A 25,246-nucleotide genomic window follows, 5' to 3' on the forward strand; every position below is an offset into this window, starting at 1 on the left:
AGGGTAAGGAGGATTAGTTAGCTGATGTTTGCAAGTAACCTTGAAGATGTGAAGTGCTATATGAATATTAAACCTTCTTGGTTACAGGAGCTATTCAGAATAGCAGATCTTGCATTTGAAAAGCTCATTGTATTTGATTTAATATCAAATCTGGCCTTGGATACCTGATACAATTCCCACTGAAGTCAATAAGAGCTGGGCTGTAAATCTGACATTGCCTTATTGAGGAAAGGGGTAAATATCAACCTCTACCTGAAATATGGAGCTCAAAAGGCCAGTAGGAAAGACACAACACGTTTAATTTATTTCACATGGAACTGAGACAGAGAAATAAGGACGGCGTGTTCAGCTAGAACAAGGGCTACTGAAAACAGCAAAGTCAGCCCCTGAGATTTCCTAACTCAGCTCAAGAAAGAACAGCCCCTGAGAAAGGAACCGTAACCATGCAGGGTTCTCACCCCCATAGAAACATTTTTACATTTCACACATTGTTGCTTTGTGTTGTGTCCTCAGTGACCTTTCACTAACTATGGGAAATGATTTTAAATGCAGAATTTTGATTTTTTTTCCAAATTATAAAAGATTGCTCTTGATTGGCTTTCTCCACATTCCCTCCTCCCTTTCCTGTTGCTTCTCCTCTTACAAGACTGAATAAGGCCTTTCTGCATTAATTAAAGAATGAGAAATTAGCAGCAGCTACGCTTAGCACACCTGGTGAACTTTCAGTTTATGTGAACCTTGGACTCAGACACAACTGAGATGCTGATCCCTGTTGGCCAGGTCTTGTTACCCACTTTACTGCTCCCCATCTGTGTTAATCTGTCCTGTATCATTTAATGGAAAAGGGCAACTTTTCATGGGGGTTTTTAAACCATCTTGTTGAACTTAATAAAGACTTCTATACCTTTGCTATAGAATGTTATAGGATGGCTGGGGGTTAAAACCTGAGTTAGAGATGTCAAATACTCACTACTTCAATTAAAGTCAATAGCAGCTGTAGCTGCTCAGCACTTCGACAATCAGACCCCTATTAGATGGATATCATCATCCGCCACTAAATTCTATAGTCAGTAACTTTTGTACAGCCCCATTGATTTTATCCCTCTTAAATCATATAGGACTCTTCCATAAGGCTCTGATCCTATAAAGTTCCAAGTACTATCAACTCCCACTTCAGTCAGTAGTGCTCAGCAGCTTGCAAGAGTGGAGGGCTGAGCCTGCCTGCAGACACAGGAGAGCAGGAGTCTGATTTTCTTACGAAATATGCTGCATTTTCTTTTAACCTTACTATTTAGATAACATTCTGTGTGCCTCCACCACAAATTTAAATGTTAACCTCCGAAGTGTTACTTTTATTAAGGAGCCAAATTGTTATATAGTGGCCAAACTATCCAGTAAGTGGGCTTGTGCTCATTTCTCCCATGTTTTGGGCTTGATCCTGCATTCCTCAAGCACCCGTAAGAATTGCTGAAGCCAGTGTGAATTCTGAATGGGATGAGCCTCTTCATGTGGGATTAGCTCTTTGTGTGTCTGCACAAGCCAGAACCGAGCCCACAGTTTTTGATCAGACAAATTGCCTCTTGTTAAGATCAAAAGAAATTAATTCCCTTCGAACTGGAAAGTTTTCATGAGGCCTTGTTTGACTTCTGAGCAAAGCAATGTTTTGCCATTCTGCTGAGAGAACAATCAGTATTTGTTTTTCTCTTGTCGATGACTTGATGCTGGTGCCCTGGGAAGCCTGGAATGCTGCAAGGGTAGTCTGAACAAGGCCTGGAATGTCAGTTAGCACCTCCAGAAGTCACTCCAAAAACAAGCACGTAATTCAGCCTGCCTGTCTCATCAGGCTGGGTTATTTACCAAACAAACATGGGAGGATTAATTTTAGCATGTTAACGCTAAGGTCAAGTAACTAGAATTATCCATAACAATTAATTACTCAGAAACCCAACACATCTTAAATGCGGGATAGTTTAGAACTGTGGTTAACAGAACTGGTGGTATGTGGTACTTCAGACCCAGCTCCTATTCTGTCTTTGTGATGAGCTCAGGGCAAAATGTTTCAGCAGGGGCCACTATTCTTCTGTTGCCATTTCTCATCAGTTGTACATGTTCTAACCGGCAAGGGAGGATGAGTTGCTCAAAATCTCTTTCATTACTCACCCAGTAGTGTCCATTATGAGCACATGTCTGAGCAAGCCAGGGTCAGCATTGGGTGCTATAGCCAAGATCTTAGTTTGTTCAACTGACAGATGTTTGGGAATGGAACCACACCTATGTTACTATGAAGTTTTCTAGACCAGTGTAGTTTTCTAAAAGGGATCAGAGTGAACATGGATGCAAGAATGCAAGGCTGTATTTTCTCAAAACATCACCTAAATGGGTAAGAAAATGTCCTTGTGGATCAGGCTTACTTGGGTTCTATCCCTAGCTCTGCCACAAACTTCCTGTGTGACTCTGGGCAAGTCACTTAATCTGTGTCTCAATTTTCCCATTTGTAAAATAAGAAAACATGCTACTTCACAACAGAGCTGGTTGAATTATTCACTTTGACTAAATCAGACAAATTTAACTCTTTTCTGTTTATTAATAGATTATAATTTCTGAAAGTGTATTCTTTACTGATAAGTAGTCACCGAACAGTCAGCTGAGGGGTTCCCAGACTATCACAGTAAGCTGAACTTTTGCTTTTCATAACACGTGATTGGTCACTACACACTTCCTGATTGGATGCTAGAACCCTGTTAAACAGGAGTGTAAACAAATGACAGTGAATAGCAAATAATGGATATTGCACATACTCTTCTACATAAATCAGTTCAGTCACATGTAAAGATGGGCATTTGAACAAATAGCCATTCCATAGATATACATGCAAATAAAAAAAACCAATTAACAGGAATTAGAGACACAAGGTGGGTGAGGTAATATTTTTTTATTGGACTAACTTCTGTTGGTCAGAGACCAGCTTTCAAGCTCTCTCACCAACAGAAGTTGATCCAATAAAAGATATTACCTCACCTACCATGTCTCTCTAATATCCTGGGACCAACATGGTACGACTGCATTGTATAATTCATGGGAATGTTCACAAATGGTGAATAAAAAGGCACAGCCATAGTTCAAAATTCACATGCTTATTTGCAAACTTTCTGTTTTAGCAGAAATTGACTAAAGGTGTGAGGCATAGCTCTTTAATGATGGCCTTGAGATCCCTGGCTAGACGGTGCTATATGAGTCAAATTATTCTATAGTCTCACAGATCAAGTGTTAAACTGGCTGAAAAAGGTTGCAATTTGAAAGCCCAGATTACCTTGGAAGTTATGTTTTACTAAAATATTTCTGTGGTGAAAAATGACTTAGTGCTTGGCCTTCTCTGATGTGGTGCTGCGTTTAAGAAAACTTACCTCTATGAGCATGTACAAGGAAAGCACTGTAACTCCAAGGTTATACACAATGAGATGACCCCTGAGAGAGAATGCAGGCCTGTTCTTCATAAACTTGGTACCCAGCCATATGGAAAGTAGATATACTACAGTAAGGAAAAATGTGGGTAGGTAAGAATCCAACAGGAACCATCCTCTGACCCTGGAATCTGAACAGAAACAAATGCAGTGAGCAATTAAAAATGGCTTGCTCAGTACTGCTAAAAGGAGGCTGCCCATATTCAGAAGAGTGTCTGCTAAAGGCACGAGTGGGAATGCGCCAAGACTCGCCTTGTCTCTGTCATATCCTGGGACCAATATGGCTACTATAACACTGCAAATGACTTGAGGTAACATTCCAAAGGATATGCTATGTACATTAATGGGTTGAAAAATGCTCTATTCATTTCAACATAGGTCCGTGGTTAAAATTTAAATACAAAATGAAAATTAAATTAAATACCAAATCATAGGCTGTTCAATGGACAAATAACCTGCATTTTTAATAGTATTACACACGCAAAAATGTACATTTGAAAAACTATGACTTCACAGACAGTAGCAACTTTCTTCATTTTTATTATGCATTTGTTATTTATTTACTTACTGGAGGGCTTTTGTATAGGAGAACGCTTTCAAACATTACATCTATTCATGTGTCATTTCTTTTTCAGTGTTTGTTTTGCTGAGTAGCAAATATATTTTTTGTTTAAACCAAAGGCTTGCTCCTTCATTAGCTCATGTGGTACACTTGTTTGATCCTGAAATGAAGCATTCAGGCCAAATCCTGCTTGCCTTATTCACACAAGTAACCTCATTGACAGTAATAAGAACACTTGTTTGAATAGGAAGAGCACGATCTAGCCTCACATGCCAAATCTGTAGCATCATTCTTTTTCAGGTGAACAAAGGGATTCCATGAGCAAATTATGATTTCCCCCCAGCCAAGATCTGCAATTGGAGAGACTGAGTTTGCAGGGAAAGCAATCTTTACTACAGCAAAATCCCTTCAGCAACAGACTTTGAGTAAATGAAATTGCTTCATCATATATGCTATTCTCTTTCAAGTCTGTCCAATTTTCCAAAAGAGGTTATCTATCTGAACCATGAGTTATGGTTTAAAAAACCATACAGTATGCTAAAATCACCCTCAGTTGTATTAATAATCATTTAGATTTATTTAAAAAAACCCTCTTTGTTTCACCATTCATGTTTACTTTTTCCATTTTGCTAAATTGGATAGTAAAATACTACATGAGAGTTTACAGTTTCACTTGTTCACTCTTGCACAATACTTCAAAAACTGGGCTTGAAAATGCTTCAGGGGCATACTTAAATCAAACATTAAAGATTTTTTTTGAGAAGAAAGGTATCTTCTAATGTTTTGTTAAAAGCATTTTTCATCAGAAAACCTTATTTTAACAACATTTAAATGACTTAGAACTATCCCATTGTGAACAGAAAGCCTATAGAAATGTGTTGTTATTATTCCTATCACCTTCTGCCTCCCTCCCTGCTTCCCACTTATTATTCTATATTCATTAGCTGAATTTTGTCAAACTAGATTGCAAGCTCTTCAAAGCACAGACTGTCAACCAGATCTATTAAAGCTGGAAGACTCTGCGTCTGTCTTCCCCCACCCCCAACTGGCTCCCAAGAAACATCTTCATTCTCACTATTGAGAAAGCTGCTGAATAAATCTGCCTAAAAGTACAGTCAGCTAGTAATGGAGCTGCATCCTTTGTTTGGGGTTTCCTTGCTTCTGTCAGTTCAGATCGCTTTGTGTTAGCAAGCTAGAATGCTGTTTTCTTCCTTGGAATCTGAAAATGGGTTTGTGATCTCTTAGACGTGGTAATTTAATAAATATCCAGCATGTCTCCTGGCACTAGCATTGTCTGGTCCAAGACAGCATATTGTGCAAACGCACAGTTAGGATGGCACTGGAAAAAGCTTTCTGTCATTCTGGAAGATGACCAGATGTATTTGAGATGATCTTGGGCCATGATCCAATGCATGGGATGAGAATACAAACAAGAGATAAGGCATAAGAAAATAAAGGTAAATTAAACTTAAGCCATACAAAGCTTGACAGAATGTACCTTTTAGAAAAAAGAGAAAATGTAATATAGATGAAGATAACACCAGTCTTGCCTGCTTTGGAAGACTGATTTCTAAAGAGAGTTTACATGTGCATGCAGTCTCCAGAGCAAAGGAGTTCCACAGGAGACTGAGAGGGTAACCAGAAACAGTCTTTGCAACTAGAGGAAAAGTAACTGGTAGAAATCAAAAAGAATAGGAGTACTTGTGGCACCTTAAAGACTAACAAATGTATTGCAACATAAGCTTTCGTGGGCTACAGCTCACTTCATCGGATGAATGTAATGGAAAATACAGGGGTGTGTGTGTGTGTGTGATATAAAATCTTCCTTCTGTATTTTCCACAACATGCATCTGACAAAGTGAGCTGTAGCCCACGAAAGCTTATGCTACAATATATTAGTTAGTCTCTAAGGTGCCATAAGTACTCTTGTTCTTTTTGCGGATACAGAATAACACGGCTGCTACTCTGAAACCTGGTAGAAGTCAGATGATGAGCTGAACTAAAGTGGAAAATTAGATAAGTGATGAAAGCAGCTTCTACTCTAGGCACAGAAAGCAAGTTTTCCCATTGCTGCTAAAAGGAGCACAGCTCCTGTTCTAACACTTTAATAACTGCAAAGTGACCTATGGCTGCACTGTCAGGCAACTTAAATCTTACTATTGGTTTTCAGTGCTCCCTCTTGAAGCTTGAAATTGAAACTTGTTCTTTTCTCCCACTATCTCATCTTATGCGCACACAGTCACACTTGTTTCCTCTTAATAAGGTGGCTCAAATGCTGAGCTGTTGGTTTTGATTGATTTGGGTTTTTTTTAAAAAAAGAAAAACAGCACTATGTCATGGAGCGAGGTTGGGGGGAAATGTATGGATTTGACAAAAAGAATAAGAAAAAGAGAGAGAAGTTAACATTAGTGCCTACTATCTGTCAGACTCACAGTGCTCCATTATGTTCAAACAGGTTCAGATTCATCCACTTACATTATGTGGGAAAGTGTGACATACTGTTGGAATGATTCAGAACTGTCAAACTAACAACTAAATCCCAGACGAAAGCAGTGAGTAACACTGCACTACATGAGCACCAGAACACAATCTGTGGTGAGAGAGATGTGCACAAGCTCAGATTCCATCTCAAACTAACTCATTTTCAATTAAAAATAGTGATGAGCCAGGGAGTGAAATCCTGACACCACTGAAGCAGTGGCAAAATAATGGCAGTGAGACTTTATCCAGGACATTCAGAGGTGGCTAGATATTCCGCGTTCTAACTCAGCCACTTCCAGAGGGGACCTGTTTGTATCTAGGCAGAATCTGAATTTCTTAGTGGCTGAGGGTATGGATTTCTGGAGCTGGTTTTTGATGCTGTTAATATTTAATGGCAAAATACATATCCTATAAGGATATGTTAGTATGACTTCATGATACCGCTCAAAAATTATATCCTCTCTCAATATGTTGCCAATTTAAATTTGTTTTTGTACATGAATAAAACAAACTCAACCACTGGCTGTCATTCCTGCAACTAGTGTCATTCCACATCACATAACTAGGTCACTATCCTTTCTTTTTTTATTTTTCTCATCTCCTAAATATAAAAACTAATAAATGCACCTGCAGTACTATAGAGGCATAGTGGAATCCTGTTTAAAGGATCAAATTAAGCAAGCTCATTTTGATCCTTACACCTGAATGGTCACTGTGTCCTGAGCAGAGCCTTTCCTGTTTTGGTATACATCAAAGTAAATCTAAAGCAACTAAGGGCAAGCACCTCAGTGTGGCATACAGGGATTGAACTAAGGACCTGTGGATCTAAAAGCACAGCTGCACAGTTTAGTGGATAGAGAACACAGGGCTGGGACTGAAGATATTTGGGTTCTATGCCCAGTTCTGCTACTGGTCTTCTGGGGACCTTGGGCAAGTCACTTCACCTTTCTGTGCCTCGGTTTCCCACTCTGTAAAATGGGGATGATGATACTAACCCTCCTCTGAAAGTGCTTTGTGATTTGTGGATGAAAAGTGCTATATAAGAGCAAAGCATTATTCTACTTCTTAAGCCAAAATGGGGGGTTAATTCAGAAGCTGCAGCCAATTTAAACTGTTTTGTGAGATGTAGCCATCAGAAGGAGACAGAGCCACACAGGGGCTTGATGGTACTCATTGCAATCAATGGCAGAGCTTCCATTACCTTTAAGTGCAGGATCACAGCCTGTGTTAGCTGAGTTTCAACACCACCAATGGAAATTGCTTTTCGGAAGCAATGTTTGGTCTATAAAGGGCAAAAAACACTTTTGGTGCGTCAATCCCACCTCTCCAAATCCAACCAAGTGAGAGCAAAGCACAGGGAAGGGAAGCTGCGTGGCACAGCAGTTCAGCACTCCCTGGAAGTTGGCATTCAGGGGGATTGTCCTGCTTGCCTGCCCCTGGAACTGCCCTAGTTGTCACCTAAATAGCAATTGACTAAAAATAAAGCAAAATTTAAAAAAGCTGGATTTACAGAGTAGTCGTTTATTTCAGATAGCCTGCTGTCAAACCAAGAGCAGAGAGTGGTGGAAAATAGCTAACAGAAAGAAGTCTGTAATGCTGGTTATTTTAGCCTTTTTAGGTAAGTTCACTAGAATGTATCAGCGCTTCTCTTTCGCGGGTCAGTCCCTCTACTTTAGCAATTTCTTGCGAGTCATCTGTCTACGTAACCATTTTAGAGGGTGCCATGTTATTCTGGATTGTGTCATTCTACATTCACAGACCACTAAAGTAAAAGTACATGCTACTGCGTGGGACCATAGACAAACAAGATCATATTTTCAATGCTAGTGTTTGAGATGTGATGTAATTGATAGTATTGTCCTCAGAGTATTTTAAAACACAATTTGCAATTTGTAATTGCACTCATTTCTAGTTGTAATTGTACTAGCACAGCTACGTCCAGTGGCTTACTTGGTCTAACGATTGCACAGTTTAACGCCACAGGTAAATTCGGAAATATAGTATCAAATTGCACCACTTGGGCTGCTGTTTCACTGCAGCACCTCTTGGAACACACTGTAGTTCTATTCTTGCCAGCAGATGTCAGTAGCAGGGAGGGAGGAAAAGGAGATAAGCCTGTTGCCAGCTGAGAACAAAACAGCAACATGGGAGCATTCCTCCAGTAATGTGGTGCTTCAAAATAACTTGTAACCTTACCCTCTGCTGGGTTAAACTAGTACAACATGGAGAGATACCTGTGTTGAAGGGATTTAGAGGCAAATAATGGTTTCACCTAGAAGTGTTCATAACTGAAGGCCTCTCAGCACATTTATAAAAAGAACAGCTAACAGCATATCTGTCGGACACAGGGTAAAATGCCCAAGTCAAAGGGCTGTATCTTTGGCTTTGGCCCTTCTGCATCCAACACGGCCAAGGAGGACGATGCCTGTAAACTACCTTTAAGCGTCCCTGATTGCAGTGTCTCTGGGTGCCAATCTGTGTCCAAAGATGCAATTTAGAGCAGTGGGATTGATGAAAATTGGTCATAGTAAGGACCAAGATCAGCCCCAAGAGCTAGAATAAGATGCCACTGAGGTCCTGCGCCCAACTAGAAAGAGACAGCTCAGCAATAAATGGTGGAAAAGGAGAAATCCTGATATTTGAGCACAGGTGAACTCAGGAAAGTATTTGAAGCAACTGCTGTGGAAGTAGAGTGACACTAGATCTTGCCAGGCTGAGAGACTGAAGTCCCATTTTATTTCTCCTCCAGTAAGTTCCTTGGGATGTGTGTCTGTGCACGAATGTCTTTAGAATCATCTCTCTGAGTGCTACACATGTTTTCACAGGGTTTTGTTTCTCTGGCTATTACTATTCAATTCCTTTCAAATGGCAGTCATTCCTGTGAGACTTTGCCTTTCAAATACCAAACGTGAATCTCTTTGAGTGAGTTGGCACAGGCAGTACTTGTTTTATTGAAGTGCAGTCTGAAGACCCAGTGGAGCTATAGTATTTGCTGTGCGGTTATATTAACTGCAATTCATCCATCTCAAAGACTTGGCTCTGGAGGCATTGGAAAGAGAAGGATGAAAGGGCATAGCCTTTATATATGTAAAAAGGAACAAAACCTTCACACACATGGTTATTGGACTGCACTAGCTTGCTAGTATTAAAGGCCTATTTTACAAGTATTTTCTAGGAAGCCATTCTATTCATTTTTAAAATAGATTCAGGTAGAAATGCAGAAATTGTGCAAGCCAAAGTTTTGTAAAGATCATAGATGCTTCACAGTTGATGGAGGTGATTGCCACTCCCAAAGGAATAAAAAATACTACTTTCCAGTTTTTAAAGAACCTTGTAACAATTTTCCCTTTAAGGAAGAAATGCTAAGATTTGAAGAATATTAACTCGATGAAATGCAAGCATGAGGCATCTGAAAACGTATTATATAATTTATACTTTACAATTACACTATGCTGTAGGTCTTTATATTTTGATTCAGGAAGCAAGTCTGACCTCCTCGGGTAATAGCTAGAGCAAGTAGCCAAAGACCAGAAAGAATATGAAAGAAGTGACCTCTAAATCTGCACCAGGTTTGCTGATATTTTGGATCTCATCCTGGGGGGTTCTGGATACCCTTCATTTTCACTGCAGGCTGCATCTCTCAGGATTAGTCCCTTTGTTAACGAGGTGAACCACATGAAGATGGGATTATTATTACAGCTGGCCAAAAAATGGAATTTCCTTTGTGCAGAAAATTTGGAGATTTTGAAGTCTGATTTCATACTGATTCAGGATGAAAAGTCAAAATCTTAGAATTTTTTATGAAACAAAATTTATGTTGTTTTGACTTTACCAAAATGTTTTGTTTGTTATTTTATTATAATATGACAAATCAAAACAAAGTGAAAATGAAACATTTTGACCTTATTGAAGCCAAACATCTCAATAATTTCCATGAAACTTCAGACCAAATGCACACATTTTTACAAAATGTGATTTTGCCATGTTGGCATTTTCTGATGGAAAACAGTTCCATAAGAAAATTTTTGACCAGCTCATATTATTATACATATTTTTGAGGAGATATAACGTGAGTGACCAATACCATGCAAGTATTAATGAGACAGGAAAACTGCAGATATGTAATGTCTGATTTGTGTTTATCTGGCTTTCATTACCATAGCATCTGAGTGCATGAAAACACAGCTACATATTCTGCAAATACTTAAGGAGGGCTGCCAGTAACAGAAGTATGTTCTGTTTATTCTATAAGCATTATTTTCCTCCAGATTTAGTTATCTCTGAGCCAGATTGGTCGTATGTGTTTAGGGGTGTGTTGGCTGTGTTTAGGGGTGGAAGGAAAGTGCCTTTCACCCCTGCTTACCCTACGCATATGGCCAACATATTAGGTGGCTGAAGTGAAGGAAACTTTGTATTGGGATCAGTGGCCCAAATGTGATAAGTGGAGAAATGGTTTGTAGTGCAACACTTAGGGTATTATTTGTGGGCTAGAATGGAAATGCGGATGATGATGATGATGATGTAATGGGATACATCTGGGTGTAAACAAGTGGTGTGTGATTAGCTAGAGAATGAGGTAGAATTAAGGTTGTTTTTGACACCATAATTTAGAGTTCCTGAGTTTTCAACAGATTTTTGTTTTTTTCTTTCTTAACTATACTATGTCCTAAAGACTTTTTTCTTAAATAACACAGTTCTGGAATGCCCCAATTGAGACACCTCACAGGGGCTTGATAGGGTTGCCAGTTTTGGCTGGAGATTTCATCACATGACAATCTTTAATTAAAGATTAATCTTTAATTGCTGGAGACTCCAGAACACTCCAGGAGACTCCAGGGCTTGATTTTCCAGAAGGTGGGTGCTCAGCACTTTCAGAAAATCCAGCCTGGCCTCCTTATGGTGTTTGCAATAAGGCATTCAAAATTTCTAGTCGGCTTTGAATGTGCTGGTCACTGTCTTCAGGAAAGCAACTGCTTTTCTTATTTTCAATTATTATATTGCATCTGAAGATGATTCAAACAGCTTTTGTCTGCACATGAAAAGATCAATTATTTTGAGTCCTGAAAAGCACACTTACCTCGAGGCCCAAACATATAATCCACAAATGTGTTTATTTCCCAGTCCAAAGCCTTCAGCTGCTCCTAGAAAGACACATGACAAATTGTTATCTCATGCCTGGCATAGAAAATACAATACAAAAATAAACCTGCAGAGAGCCTTTTTACACACAAGTGTCTCAACGTATCTGACAACAATCATCCCCATTTTTAAAAAGTGCTCTTTTAACATGAAAGGATTTAGGGCTATATTCTGCTGTGGCTACACCCACAGCTCCCATTAACACCATTAGTGGAAGTAGCATGTACCTACCACAATAGACCCCTGAGGAAATAAATGCAATTTAGATGGAGATTTTAGAAATGAAAATGAGCAAGCCTTTAAATGAACCTAATCTGTAACAGGTGCCTTTTAGTGTGTAGAAAGTACCGTGGCCTTGAACCCCAGCAATGCTTGCTTTTTTAGTTTTTCCATTAAAATCTATATTTGAGAAAAGAGCACTCAGTATTCTTGATCTGCTTTATGAAGCCACCTGGCTGTCAGCCGCAGTGTGATTGTGCACTAGTTAAACTTATTGATGATTTGTTTTGAAGAGGGAAGTTTTTTTTTTTCCACCTGCAAAATCTACATATTCCACATCCTTAGTCCCTCATCACCACAATGTGAGCATCTGAGGACCCGCCCGCCGATTGCGCGCGATCGATATATCGGAGGGATATATATCGGTATATCGATATATATCATATCCGAATCAACGCTCGAATTCTCTCCGAACTCACCCGCGCAACGGCGGCGGGGCGGGCCGATGGAGAGCCGGACATCGATCGTGCCATCGGGAGAGGTGAGGAGTTATACGATATAAGATGACTTGACTTCAGCTACTTATCACGCGGCTGAAAAGTTGCGATCTTATATTTTTTTTTCCCCTTAGTGTAGACCAGCCCTGAGTTACATTATTGCTACTTTCCAGGAGAGGGACTGAGGCACAGAGAGACTAAGTGATTTTCCCAAGGTCCAAGTTGATAGAACTACTCTGATTTATCCCAGGTGGTCCAGGAGTCTTTGGCAGAGTTGGGAATTGAAGAGTGCTCTCCTGAGTTCTGGTGCACTGCCTTAACTAGAAGGCTATCCTTTTCACACCTATTCCTTCATATACTCCCGTGCTTGCTGTGCAGTCCAAAGCCTTGCAAGAGATCACAGTCTTGAAAGAATAGGGGACCAGCCAGCCAAAATGTCCTGCTATGCCCTCTGAATTCTCCTGACAGTTGCACAGTAATGCTGTACAGCGGCGCTATTGTTTTGCTCTGGAGGAGAACTCCTTAAGTTCTCTACCCACCAATGCATTTGCACATCACAGGGCAAGATTTGGTTTGCTCTAGGTGTTAAAAACGAATAGGCTGGTTATTGGGAATAAATGTGTACCTCTCTGCACTCATCTTTGCACATAACTTGCTCCAGGTCTAAGAGAAATGTCTCAGAAGGGGACAGGTTTTGCAGCACCTTGGGGTGAAGAAATTAATCTCTACAGAATGCTGCATGGTTCATCTGATCTCAGTAAAACAAAACCAGAACAAAAACCAATTTCATTTTTTAGTTTTAGTTTTACAAATGAAGGGAAAGGTTCCAATCAAAAGGATCATTGAGATAGGCTAAACTTCTCAGCAACAAGATTTGCCTTTTCTGAAAGGTGCTTGATGGGGGGGGGCACTAGAGACTAGCATCTCCCCATAGACCAGATACCGATACCAGCAGCCAAAGGTTTCCCTGCACTGAGCTGGAAGTGACCTCTAAAGTTGGAGGAAAGTTCCATCCCGGTCTGGGGCTTTCTGCTGAGATTGCCAGCAAGGTGCCAGCAAGGTGGTGGGTTGTGAAACAGAGTCGTCTGCTAGAAATTTATTCTGAGACCAGCGAACTAATTTCAAACAGGCATCACTACTGAGCCACCACAGTTTGGTCAAATGACACAGATTGGAAACTCTCATCCATCATCATAACTCTGAGCTATCCAGACCCCTGTTTGTTTAAAGTTTTATGAAAGGGAAGACTGAGCCCATTTTCATTTGAAAAATGCCATGCTAGCTCCCATCCGTGATCTGTTATACTACCATGTCAAAAATAATGAGGAGTCATTGCGGCACCTCTTAGAGACTAACAAATTTATTTGGCATAAGCTTTTGTGGGCTAAAACTTACTTCATCAGATGCATAGAGTGAAAAAATACAGTAGGCAGTATATATCCCATGCACTGCTACAGACTAGGGACCGAATGGCTGGGCAGCAGTTCTGCAGAAAAGGACCTAGGGGTTACGGTGGATGAAAAGCTGAATATGAGTCAACAGTGTGCCCTTGTTGCCAAGAAGGCTAATGGCATTTTGGGTTGTATAAGTAGGGGCATTTCCAGCAGATCAAGGGATGTGATCATTCCCCTCTACTCAGCACTGGTGAGGCCTCATTTGGAGTACTGTGTCCAGTTTTGGGCCCCACACTACAAGAAGGATGTGGATAAATTGGAGAGAGTCCAGCGGAGGGCAACAAAAATGATTAGGGGGCTGGAGCACATGACTTATGAGGAGAGGCTGAGGGAACTGGGATTGTTTAGTCTGCAGAAGAGAAGAATGAGGGGGGATTTGATAGCTGCTTTCAACTACCTGAAAGGGGGTTCCAAAGAGGATGGATCTAGACTGTTCTCAGTGGTAGAAGATGACAGAACAAGGAGTAATGGTCTCAAGTTGCAGAGGGGGAGGTTTAGGCTGGATATTAGGAAAAACTTTTTCACTAGTAGGGTGGTGAAGAACTGGAATGGGTTACCTAGGGAGGTGGTGGAATCTCCTTCCTTAGAGGTTTTTAAGGTCAGGCTTGACAAAGCCCTGGCTGGGATGATTTAGTTGGGTTTAGTCCTGCTTTGAGCAGGGGCTTGGACTAGATGACCTCCTGAGGTCCCTTCCAACCCTGAGATTCTATGATTCTATATATTACAGCACATGAAAAGATGGGTGTTGCCTTACCAAGTTGGGGGTCAGTGCTAATAAGGCCAATTCAATCAAGGTAGAAGTGGCCTATTCTCAACAGTTGACAAGAAGGGGTGAATATGAACAGAGGGAAAATTACTTTACATTTGTTAGTCTCTAAGGTGCCACAAGTACTCCTCATTCTTTTTACTTTTTGTAGTGACCCAGCCACTCCCACTCTATTCAGGCCTAATTTGATGGTGTCCAGTTTGCAAATTAATTCCAGTTCTGCAGTTTCTTGTTTGTCTGTGTTTGAAGTTTTTTGTTGAAGAAATGCTACTTTTAAGTCTGTTGTTGAGTGTCCAGGGAGGCTGAAGTGCTCTCCTACTGGTTTTTGAATGTTACAATTCTTGATGTCTGATTTGTGTCCATTATTTTTTTGCATAGAGACTGTCCAGTTTGGCCAATGTACATGGCAGAGGGGCATTGCTGGCACATGATGGCATATCACATTGGTAGATGTGCAGGTGAATGAGTCCCTGATGGCCTGGCTGATGTGGTTAGATCTTATGATGGTATCCCTTGAATAGATATGCGGATAGAGTTGGCAACAGAGTTTGTTGCAGGGATTGGTTCCTGGGTCCAGTGTTTTTGTTGTGTGGTGTGTAGTTGCTGGTGAGTATTTGCTTCAGGTTGCGGGGGCGCTGTCTGTAAGCGAGGACTGGCCTGTCTCCTAAGGTTTGAGAGAGTGAGGGATCATCCTTCAGGATAGGTTGTAGATCCTTGATGATGTACTTGAGAGGTTTTAGTTGGGGGCTGTAGGTGATGGCCAGTGGCATTCTGTTACTTTCTTTGTTGGGCATGTCCTGTTGTAGGTGACTTCTCGGTACCCTTTTGGCTCTGTCATTCTGTTTCTTCACTTCACCAGGTGGGTATTGTAGTTTTAAGAACGCTTGATAGGGATCCTATAGGTGTTTTGTCTCTGTCTGAGGGATTGGAGCAAATGCGGTTATATCTTAGGGCTTGGCTGTAGACAATGGATCCTGTGATGTGGTCTGGATGAAAGCTGGAGGCATGTAGGCAAGTATAGCGGTCAGTAGGTTTCTGGTATAGGGTGGTGTTTATGTGACCATCACTTTTTTGCACTGTAGTGTCAAGGAAGTGGATCTCTTGTATGGACTGTTGAGAATAGATTGCACCTTGATTGAATTGCCCTTGTTAGCACTGATCCTCCACTTGGTAAGACAACTCCCATCTTTTCATGTTCTGTAATATATATAAAGCCTACTGTATTTTTCACCACATGCATCTGATGAAGTGGGCTATAGCCCACGAAAGCTGATGCCCAAATAAATTTGTTAGCCTCTAAGGTGCCACAAGGACTCCTTGGTGTGTTTGCTGATACAGACTAACACAGCTACCCCTCTGAAACCAACTACCATGTCAGCGGCCAACTAGTGCAATTCAAGGACAGCTCCATGCAATAGACTAGATCCTACTCTTGCCAGTTCAGAAAGGCACCACTGTCTGTAGATTAATCTGTTTTTAAACACATACCCAAGCATGGATTTACATGATTTATAGCTATTGGAATTAGAATACAAAGCTGCTTGCATTCATGATCAGATTATGTAAATAATGTGTACGTATTGTGAGTAATATCATTAATATAAATTCCTTTTATATTTGAATTTTGTAGGCAAGTCTACTTTAGGCTGCATTTTAATGAGAATTACTGACAGACTGAATTCTTGCAACTACTTAGATGAAAGAAGAGGAGAGTAAAAGGGAGATTTTTTTTTTTAAAGATACCTGCCTACTTTCTGTAGGGAGTGGTAATTTCATAAATCAGAATGCACCACTACATTTAATTATCCATGCCTAAAAGAGGGGTTATCATGCATGGACAGTGTGTCAAATAAAGAAAAACCATAATTGATATGTGCATTGTAAATGAAATACATTTGTAGGATCACATGTGTGTTTTGCATTTGTAAGTGATACTGTGTTTTTGTACAGGTGCAAAAGTGAATGAGCTAACTATGAAAATTTCAAGAAGGAGATTGGTACCAGCAGCTAAACATGCCAAAGGCCATCTTAATTTATGGAGGCTGTTAACAGTGGCTGGCTTAATTTACACAGGCCATCTTAGTGGAAGAGGCAGAACAGGAGAATTATGCCTCTCCCTTTGTCTCCCTGGGTTTCCATACTTCTTGACCCCTTAGCATATCTCTGAGCTATTCAGAGACTGATGTTTTGCTGACCAAGTCCTATGCACGCACAAGTTAAACAAGAGAATACATTTTATTTACCTACTAGGATGACTACTTTGAAAAATTACTGAGAAATCAAAATAAAACTTTCTAAAAATAAATTACTAGGCCATATTATGCCACTGGCTTCTGGAAGAACTCTTCAATGATTGCTGTGGAGACATAGTACAACATAGCCCATTGTATGTAAAAATACAAGAAAATAGAAACAGTCTGCAGCATAAACATTTGTGTTGCTTGTCTGCATTTCTGGCAAATCATTTCTATGTCTCTTATCTGCCAAGAAGCTTGAGTTACCAGTCTCAAGATTAATACAGATATTATTTTCTTCCCTCTCTTTATAGGACACGACTCTGGATATTGGCACTGTCATCAATTTTCTCACCCATTTCTCACCCCTCTTTCCCCCTCCACCCCACCCAAAAATACCTTACTGGTGCGAACAACTGAAAGGATGAAAAATTTCCATTAAATGACAATATGCAACGTACAGATTTCTCATGAGGTATTTATTTTTGCAACAGAAGTGGAAATGAATCAGTAGCAATAAAACATGCTTATCTGATATGTTCATGCTGATTATATTTGAAACATTGCATCAAGGTCAATCAGTATGGGGGAAAAAATCAGTCTTATACTTGCCTTACATTTACACTTCTGTCTCCTGGTTGCCTTGGTTTCCTGATTGGTATTACTATAAAGGCAACATGAGCTATGCAAAAAAAATCCATATATTGTCCATACAGTATAGGTTTTTATATAGAAGAATCAAAAATAGGAACACTTTGCCAATGAACATCTGTTCTGCATGCATTGTACCATCAAACGCTCTAGACTGGAAACTCCTTTTCTGCCTCTCTGGCAGGGCAAGCTGGAGGAAAAATATATAGAAGTAACTATGTCTCGGGCAAATATAAACACAAAGGGTTCCGTTTGCCCATGGATGCTCAGGAATAGAAGTATCCAAATTCGACCTGTCTGTCACTTCACCTTGAATGGTCCCTTAGAATATGTTTAGCATAAGTAGGTAGGACAATCCGTTTGATCTTGTATTTAGCTGTGACACTCTGAGCACCTTTCCCAGACCTGGAGAAGGGCTCTGTGTAAGCTCAAAAGCTTGTCTCTCTCACCAACAGAAGTTGGTCCAATAAAATATATTACCTCACCCACCTTGTGTCTTGAAGTTATGAGACGCATTCTAACAGGATTGACCAGCACAGATGTATTGGTTAGCTTAATTATCAACTTTATTCTTAGTTCTGCTTTCTCCTATGTAAGTTAAGTATTACGTAAGAAGTTAATAAATACAATCATGAGCAGCATCTAGTGTTGCTAGCTCCTTTTCCTCTCACCCTGGCATTGGTTTAGAGTTTCCTAATGTATTTACGTCTACCAAAAAATAATCCATTTCTTCCTGCTCAGCTGCATTAGATTTAAAAGCATAACCTTGTAAGAGATGTAGTATTTCATATAGCCTGAATTTCAGAATATATTTGAGCTTGCTTTGATTCACCTTGATTTATTGTTAGCAATTTGCTGTCTATGTTTTCAGAGGGTGCCATTCAGTTTTAGCTCAGAAGAGATTACACTGCCACACAACTTTTTGCCACCAGCCAGCTGTCTTGATCAGTTTTAAAAAAAAATCTAAGTAAAAATGTTGATCATGTATGTCCGCTTAAATTGATCCCTCTTACAGCAGCCTTAAAATCTTTACACTGGGCCCAACTGTGAGCCTAAGCAAAGTCTGAATAAGCTGGCATTTGCCTCTGGGAAATAGGGGGAATTATGGAAATATATTCCTCACTCCAGCATGGAAGTAAGGCCAAGGTACCTGTGCAATTGGCTGCATCAAGTTACTGCTGGATATGGAATTATGCTCATATTCCCCTACTCTGTAGTGAGCTATACAGACCCATATTAGGGATACATTGTGCAGCATACTCCAAGCAGTTTGTGGAGTCTCTTTGTGGGAAGTATCTGTTGCTTTTGTCCCCCTATGCAGTAGACCCACCATTTTCAAGATGTTACTGGCCCGTCAGTGGGCATCTCAGAGTAGGCTGTAAAGCAATCTGGGTTTCTATTTTTAATGGCAAGTCTTAAAGCAATGCCACAAAAGGTATATTGATCTCCTGGCTCATTTCACAGTGAAAGCAATATTCTATTAAATGCCTGGTGCTCTGGCTGGTATCACTTAACCAAGAAGGATGGGATATTTTACGTGTTCTTGTTTTCAGTGTTGGTCTCATAAGGTTGGGAAACACAAGAAACTAGTGCTCAAAGCAGGCCACCAACCCTATCACGTCTAGTGCAAGCAAGGACAGATTTAGGAGCACTCTGATTCACTCACACTGGGCCCAGAACTGAGAACTGTTACTCAGAGGAGTAATTCTTACCTATGTGAGAAGGTCCACTGCCTTCTCAGAGGAGTAAGGAGTACCAAGACCTGGTCTACACTGGGGTCGGGGGGTCGAACGAAGGTACGCAAGTTCAGCTACGTGAATAGCGTAGCTGAACTCGAACTACCTTAGTTCGAACTACTCACCCGTCCAGATGCTGCGGGATCGAAGTCCACGGCTCCCCCGTCAACTCCGCCACCGCCGTTCGCGGTGGTGGAGTTCCGGAGTCGACGGGAGCGCATTCGGAGTTCGATATATCGCATCTAGATGAGACGCGATATCTCGAACTCCGAGAAGTCGAACGCTACCCGCCGACCCGGGCGGGTAGTATAGACGTAGCCTTATACAGCCTCAGTCATGAAATATTGTGAAAGATAGCACTCCCTGCTAGGAGCACAAGCTGGAAAGGGTTTCTTAGTATAGATCTTCAGATGTGCTTTCTCTTTCTTAAATTAATTTGTATCATCTGCTAGTCTCTGTTCTCCAGAGCCTCTTTTTTGCTGTATGAGTTTTCTTAATTATGTCACATGGTCCCACTCTTGTGTTCCTTCTTAAAATGGTCCAGGTGTTACCAAAGTCTATGGTAATGAAATAGGAGTATTCCTTCCTCTTGATAAATGTCCCCTCTTTTCCTTGGAGAGTGAGAAACTTGCCTTACTATGCAAATGTGCTCCTTGGATCAGTGCAAACAAAATCATGTTATCCCTGCAGATTCGCTACAGGGTTCCAGGAACTGGTGATACACTTGCAACTTCATTGTTTCAAATACCTATTTTTAAATTAAAATAGGAGTGGCAGAACCGTAAGCATATTGGACTCACACATCTTTTCACCTCTGCAAGTCAAAGTTTCAGACTGATCTGGAACAAAACTTATGACTATAGGAAAAAATCCCTGTGCAGGATTTCAAGGACTAATCACTGACCAGATCCCTGGTGGGAGTGAGGGTGTGATCTCTGGTAAGCTTATTGCCACGTGTATGTTTTTAATATGGTTTCTCCGTGATGCCTTTACTTTAAGAATAAATGTGTTTGTTTGCTTAGAAAGAGCTGTGTGGCAACTTAGCTGTGACAAGCACACTGTGTACCATCTCTGAGGAGGGAAGCAAAAGCAGTCTCTCTTTTGCTGGGAATATCACCATAGAATCAAGGAAATGTGCATTCCTCTGGCTACACACCTCCACAAAAGCACGGTGACTGTGGAGGAGCTGGAAGCCTGAGAGCTGGGGCCCTTGCTGGACCATGAGGGGGAAGCACAGGTGCAGTTGCCCTGAACGGTGACATTCAACAACTTCATCACCTAACTTGGGACAAGTGGCAGCCTCTCTTGAGAAGAGGCAAGGAATTGAAACAGGCAGGTTGTTGGAAAGAGGCATGCATCCCCCTTCTGCAGCCCAGCCCAGTTTCCACTAATACTTGTGCCCCTCTGTCAGTGGAAGTGGAAGGGAGCACAACTCATTAGAGCTGCTGCTGGCTGGAGTAGAAGTTAGTCAAATTCGGTAGCAACCACTTCATAAAGATCACATACATTAGAGTGCAACTTCACTGGGACAAGGCCCATGTTTTCTTGAGAGTCTGGCACTACAGGATCCCACCCTTGACTATAACTCAATATATTATAACACAATACATATAGCACAACAATACAGCATATTTTGACAGTAAGAAAAAAATCCATGTAATTTAAAGATTGAAATATATCAGTTTCCTTTAATACAACAGAAAAGCTCAAAGGAGTAAAAATACCAAACCAGCACCTTTACTACTAGCAACTGAATGAATGTATAAATGAGTTTAGCTTCTGCAAATGGCTCATCATTTCTCATAAAAGCTCAGCACTTCCATTTCTCCCTGCCAACCCCCTCACCCCCATGTGTGAAATAGTCATAAATGTTGTGTATCCAAGAAGGTCCATGTGTTTTTCTTTTGGCAAAGAAGCAGCAGCGACCACCCTCCTTGACACAAGCCTCTTTGGCTCAAAGTGGAGCCACACAAAGAGAAGCATTAGTGGCTCAAGCAGATCAACCTCCCCTCTGCTGGGGGGTTCACTGTGCTGGCTAAGGAAAGGGGGTCAACACGTGTGGGGGGCACATGTCCCCCCCCAAAATCTGCCAGGGTCTATGTGCCCTTCCTTGAACCCAACTGCATAGCACCAGCACCTTTAAATTGTGCCACCCCACTATCAACAGTTATGCATCATCTCTGCTGGTAGGATTTCTATGGAATGCCTTTCAGAAGCTAAGCCTCCCCTTTCCTGGAATAACCTCTGAGGAAGAGCAGCAGTTGAAACACTGCTGGGATGTGCATTTCCCTCTAGATACAGCAGCCTCCACCTGTGCAGGGAGCTGCAAAGTATAGGGCTCAGTATCAGTAGAGGTCCATCTAGCCCTTAACGATAGATGTGAGCTGCATCCAGGCTACTAACATTTGTTCATTAATTTCACAGTCCTGAATCTATCAGGAGTTAGTGATATATTTTTTATATGCTTTTTTCTAGAACAAAATCTTATGTCATGGTACAGCGCTCTCTCTCACACTTGATTGAACCTGTCATATTTGTGAGATATGCAACAGCTGATGATAACCTAAGGTAAGGAAAAACCCCAAACATTTTAAAATCTCCTTTTGAGTTTCCCCACTTTCCTGATCCTAACCTTAAACAACAACAACAACGCGCAGACCATACTCCTATTGTTGCAGGACTTCGTTTCAACAGTTCTACAGCAGAGGGTCACTAACTGCCACAATTCTCGCTTCCTTTTGAACTGATAAAACCAGGAGAAAGGTGGTTTTGCAAATAGCCAGGACTAAATAATTTAGTTGCCCAAGTTGGAATCAGACCAGAACTATGGGGCTAGCATCCTTGATTTAGTGTCCCTGGATCAATTAGGTCATCTTCATTCTTATTTACCTCATCCACAAAGGGGGAACATAACCTAACTAGGGGTATTGGGACGACTAAAAGTGTTTTGTGGTCCTTTGACCAGAAAGTGCTATAGAAATGCCAATTATTGCTAATATTTATATTACATGTTTTAAAAGTAGCATCGGCTCTTTAGTTTCTAAAAGTGGTCAGCACTTCAGGTTTGTGTCTCTGCTGAAAGACCAAAGGTGTTAACCTGGTCTAATCATTGAGACAGATTAGATAATGTGGTATATTGAAAACTATGTTAAAATTACAAGCTATCCCTTTTAATCAGAAGAGGGGTTTCCTGGCCCTGCTTGCAGCCTAGAACACTCTGTAAGGAAGTGTGAGATCAGAGTCAGTCTGCCAAAGGCCAGCCTAGAGCAAGGTGGGGTGAGTTGTCTCTCTCTGCCTTAGGTATCGGCCTGCTTTTACTTCTTCATCCACTAATTACTACCAGGTGTAAAATTCCACCCAACTCTGATTTTCCTTTTAGAACCACACATACAGTTCACACACGGCAACTTGTTGAAGAAAGAGAAAATGCAAAGTGCTTGTCTTCTTCTGTTTTCTTAAAAAAAAAAATGTATTTAGGTTAGCTGACTCAAACCTGCCCAACTTGTGTGAGTTATGAATTGCCATGTTACATATCCCATGTTCTTAGTCCAATACTTAATTTGCAACACTAACAGAGCTGGGAAACTGCAGGCCATGCTTGTACAGTAGTGGGTGTGTTATGGGCAGATGACTTGTGAACCACTAATTAAATCACAAATGGTAAAATTATAACTTTCCACTACAGCTATGCATCACTACTGTCTTGTAGTGGGTATGCTGAGGGCAGAATTTGGCCTTTCATGTCTCATGGATCTGAGCTACAATCTGCAAAAGAAAATCTTGATGTTTATGGCTAAAGAAGGGAGCAATGTCAGTAAGAAAAAAAAAGTTCAAATCTTCAGGTGATAAGGGGCCTAATTTTACATTCCTTTGCACCTTGTGCAGCCAACCATACATGCAAAAAGTGTGTGCAAAGTAGATGTAAGAAGTGAGCCAATCACACTGGTAGCTATTTTTACACTCACTTTGTGCAAGTGTAAATAACTATACAAGAGGCAAGGCAGAGGAGAATTAGATCCTAAGAAGCAGAGCAATATTTTTTTCTACCTGGTGAATGAATTCTGAGACTTGCCTGTCAATGTTCAGATAAACTAATTCCTAGACACAAGGTCTTTGTGTTTGCAGACTTCACTCAACCAACCATGAACCATTATAAACATTTGATTGTGTTAGTTCCTCACATTCAATATATCAACCCTAAGTTTTGACTTTCTTATCCATGTCATTGTCAGATGAAATTTGGCAGGAAGAGCTATCGGTTTTATAATGTGACTAGCTGACTGACTTTTTTAAATGCTAGAAATAGTAAATTAGAGAATTCTTGTGCTATCAATATATTGAATAATATTTAAGTAGAGTATGAATGAAATATTTATTGTTGCTCTTGGTATCTAATTAGACTTTAAATCCTTGTAGATACGTGCCTTAGCTGTTAACTGATTGTATTATCTTCCTAACTGATTTTTTTTTCAAAGACCAGATGATGATATTTTCTCTTTTATGTGGAAAAAATTACTTTTCTGTTGCTTCTTGCTTTTATTGTTTCTAAATTTGTGTAACGTAATTATATGGTATATTTGATGCTCTCCATTCCTATTGTTTTACTGCTAAAGTTACTAAATGAAAAGTATTAATCATTAACGTTAGACATAGCAATCACATCACCCAAAATAGGATCTCATCTGCCTTAAATCTCAGACATTATTTGACAAAACGAAAGAAAAGGTATCATTGTTATGGCCTTATATGGTATACATGTCAAATAAGTATTTACAGCCCTAGCAGCATATCTTCATAATCTATCCACTTACTTATTATTAGTGTTGCAAAATGAAAGGGCCACCAAAGCAGATTAATGCAATCCTTTTAAAAGTAATCCTACTCTATTCTACCTACTTCATAGTGGAACATCAGCTTAACTTGTAATTATAGAAGATTTCTCTAGACAGCATCTTAGATGTGGCATGTCAGTTCTCAAGAAAATGGCAGCAATTATTAACTTAAGAAAAACAAACTCCGTAACCACTACTTTTGAATAACAATATAACATCAGTGATTATATATAGCTGTGTCAGTGATCATATTGTGAGTGTGTCTCTATGTGTATCACTGCATTGGGATTAAATGGGGGGGGGAACAACAGTCAAAAATGAAAAGGTAGGTGAAAATTCTGCCTAGTCACACCCGCCTGAATTAGTGGGTCACTTTCTCAGAAAAAGGAATAGTCCTTTGGCACTCGCCCTGTTTAGAATAAGATTGGATAAGAGAAAGCTCTTGCATGGAAAATAAGGGCACCTGTGCTACAACTGAAGAATCACAGCAATATTTTTACAGAAAGGATAATTTTGTTATATTCTTCTCTGAATGAGTATGTTCAACTCTTGTTGGCTTCACTAGGAGTTATGCATGCTCACCAAAATCAGAATATACACCTACGTTTGCCTTATGAAAGTTTAATCTGTTTTCAAGCAGCTGGGCTTAATAACAGCATAAAACTAGCTAAAATGAAGAAACAGTGCTTAGAAGTTATCATTACACAGAATATAGACAACTGCATATAAAGAGGTACGACATAGAAACAACTCTGTCAAAGTAGTGTAGATTAATTGCTCATTCGAGAGTTGTGAATCAGATTAATTGCATTTGGAACATAATAGTATAAAATATTTCCCTGTTTATGCATGTTGCACCCAAAATGTGCTTAGTGCCTTAATGATAAATAATACACACAGTCCCTGCCCCCAAGAAGCTCACAGTCTACATTGTGGCTTAACATAAGGAATAATAGCAATAAACAGTGTGGGAGGTGAGAGGGAAGAAAAGGGTAACAACAACAAGATTAGGAGTGTGCTTAGTTTTCTATGTATGCTACATGGTGTCTAAGTGGTTTGTGTGTTTTTTTCACCCCCTTTATACATAGAGAGAGAGATTTGGCTTTCTTGCTGTTGAGATAATTTTATCATATAGAATAATTAAAGCATATGGAATATAATGTACTTTTTGCAAATTGACATACACGATTCCAAGTTTAATTTCTCACTCTCAA

The 25,246-nt window shown here is 40.3% G+C and overlaps 1 protein-coding gene across 1 annotated transcript in view; it reads right to left on the reverse strand.

Annotated features, from left to right (window-relative positions):
* ELOVL2 (ELOVL fatty acid elongase 2) overlaps window positions 1-25,246 on the reverse strand; it is a 91,935-nt gene that overhangs the window by 33,421 nt on the left and 33,268 nt on the right. Inside the window, exons 2-3 of the mRNA XM_039526646.1 lie at window positions 11,582-11,645; window positions 3,405-3,592 (exon numbers count right to left, since the gene is read on the reverse strand). Of these exons, the coding sequence (XP_039382580.1) occupies window positions 3,405-3,592; window positions 11,582-11,645 (252 nt within the window). The remainder of the gene's footprint in view (window positions 1-3,404; window positions 3,593-11,581; window positions 11,646-25,246) is intronic.

This window comes from Mauremys reevesii, linkage group 2, assembly GCF_016161935.1.
Source record: "Mauremys reevesii isolate NIE-2019 linkage group 2, ASM1616193v1, whole genome shotgun sequence".
In the NCBI taxonomy this organism is placed as follows: Eukaryota; Metazoa; Chordata; order Testudines; family Geoemydidae; genus Mauremys; species Mauremys reevesii.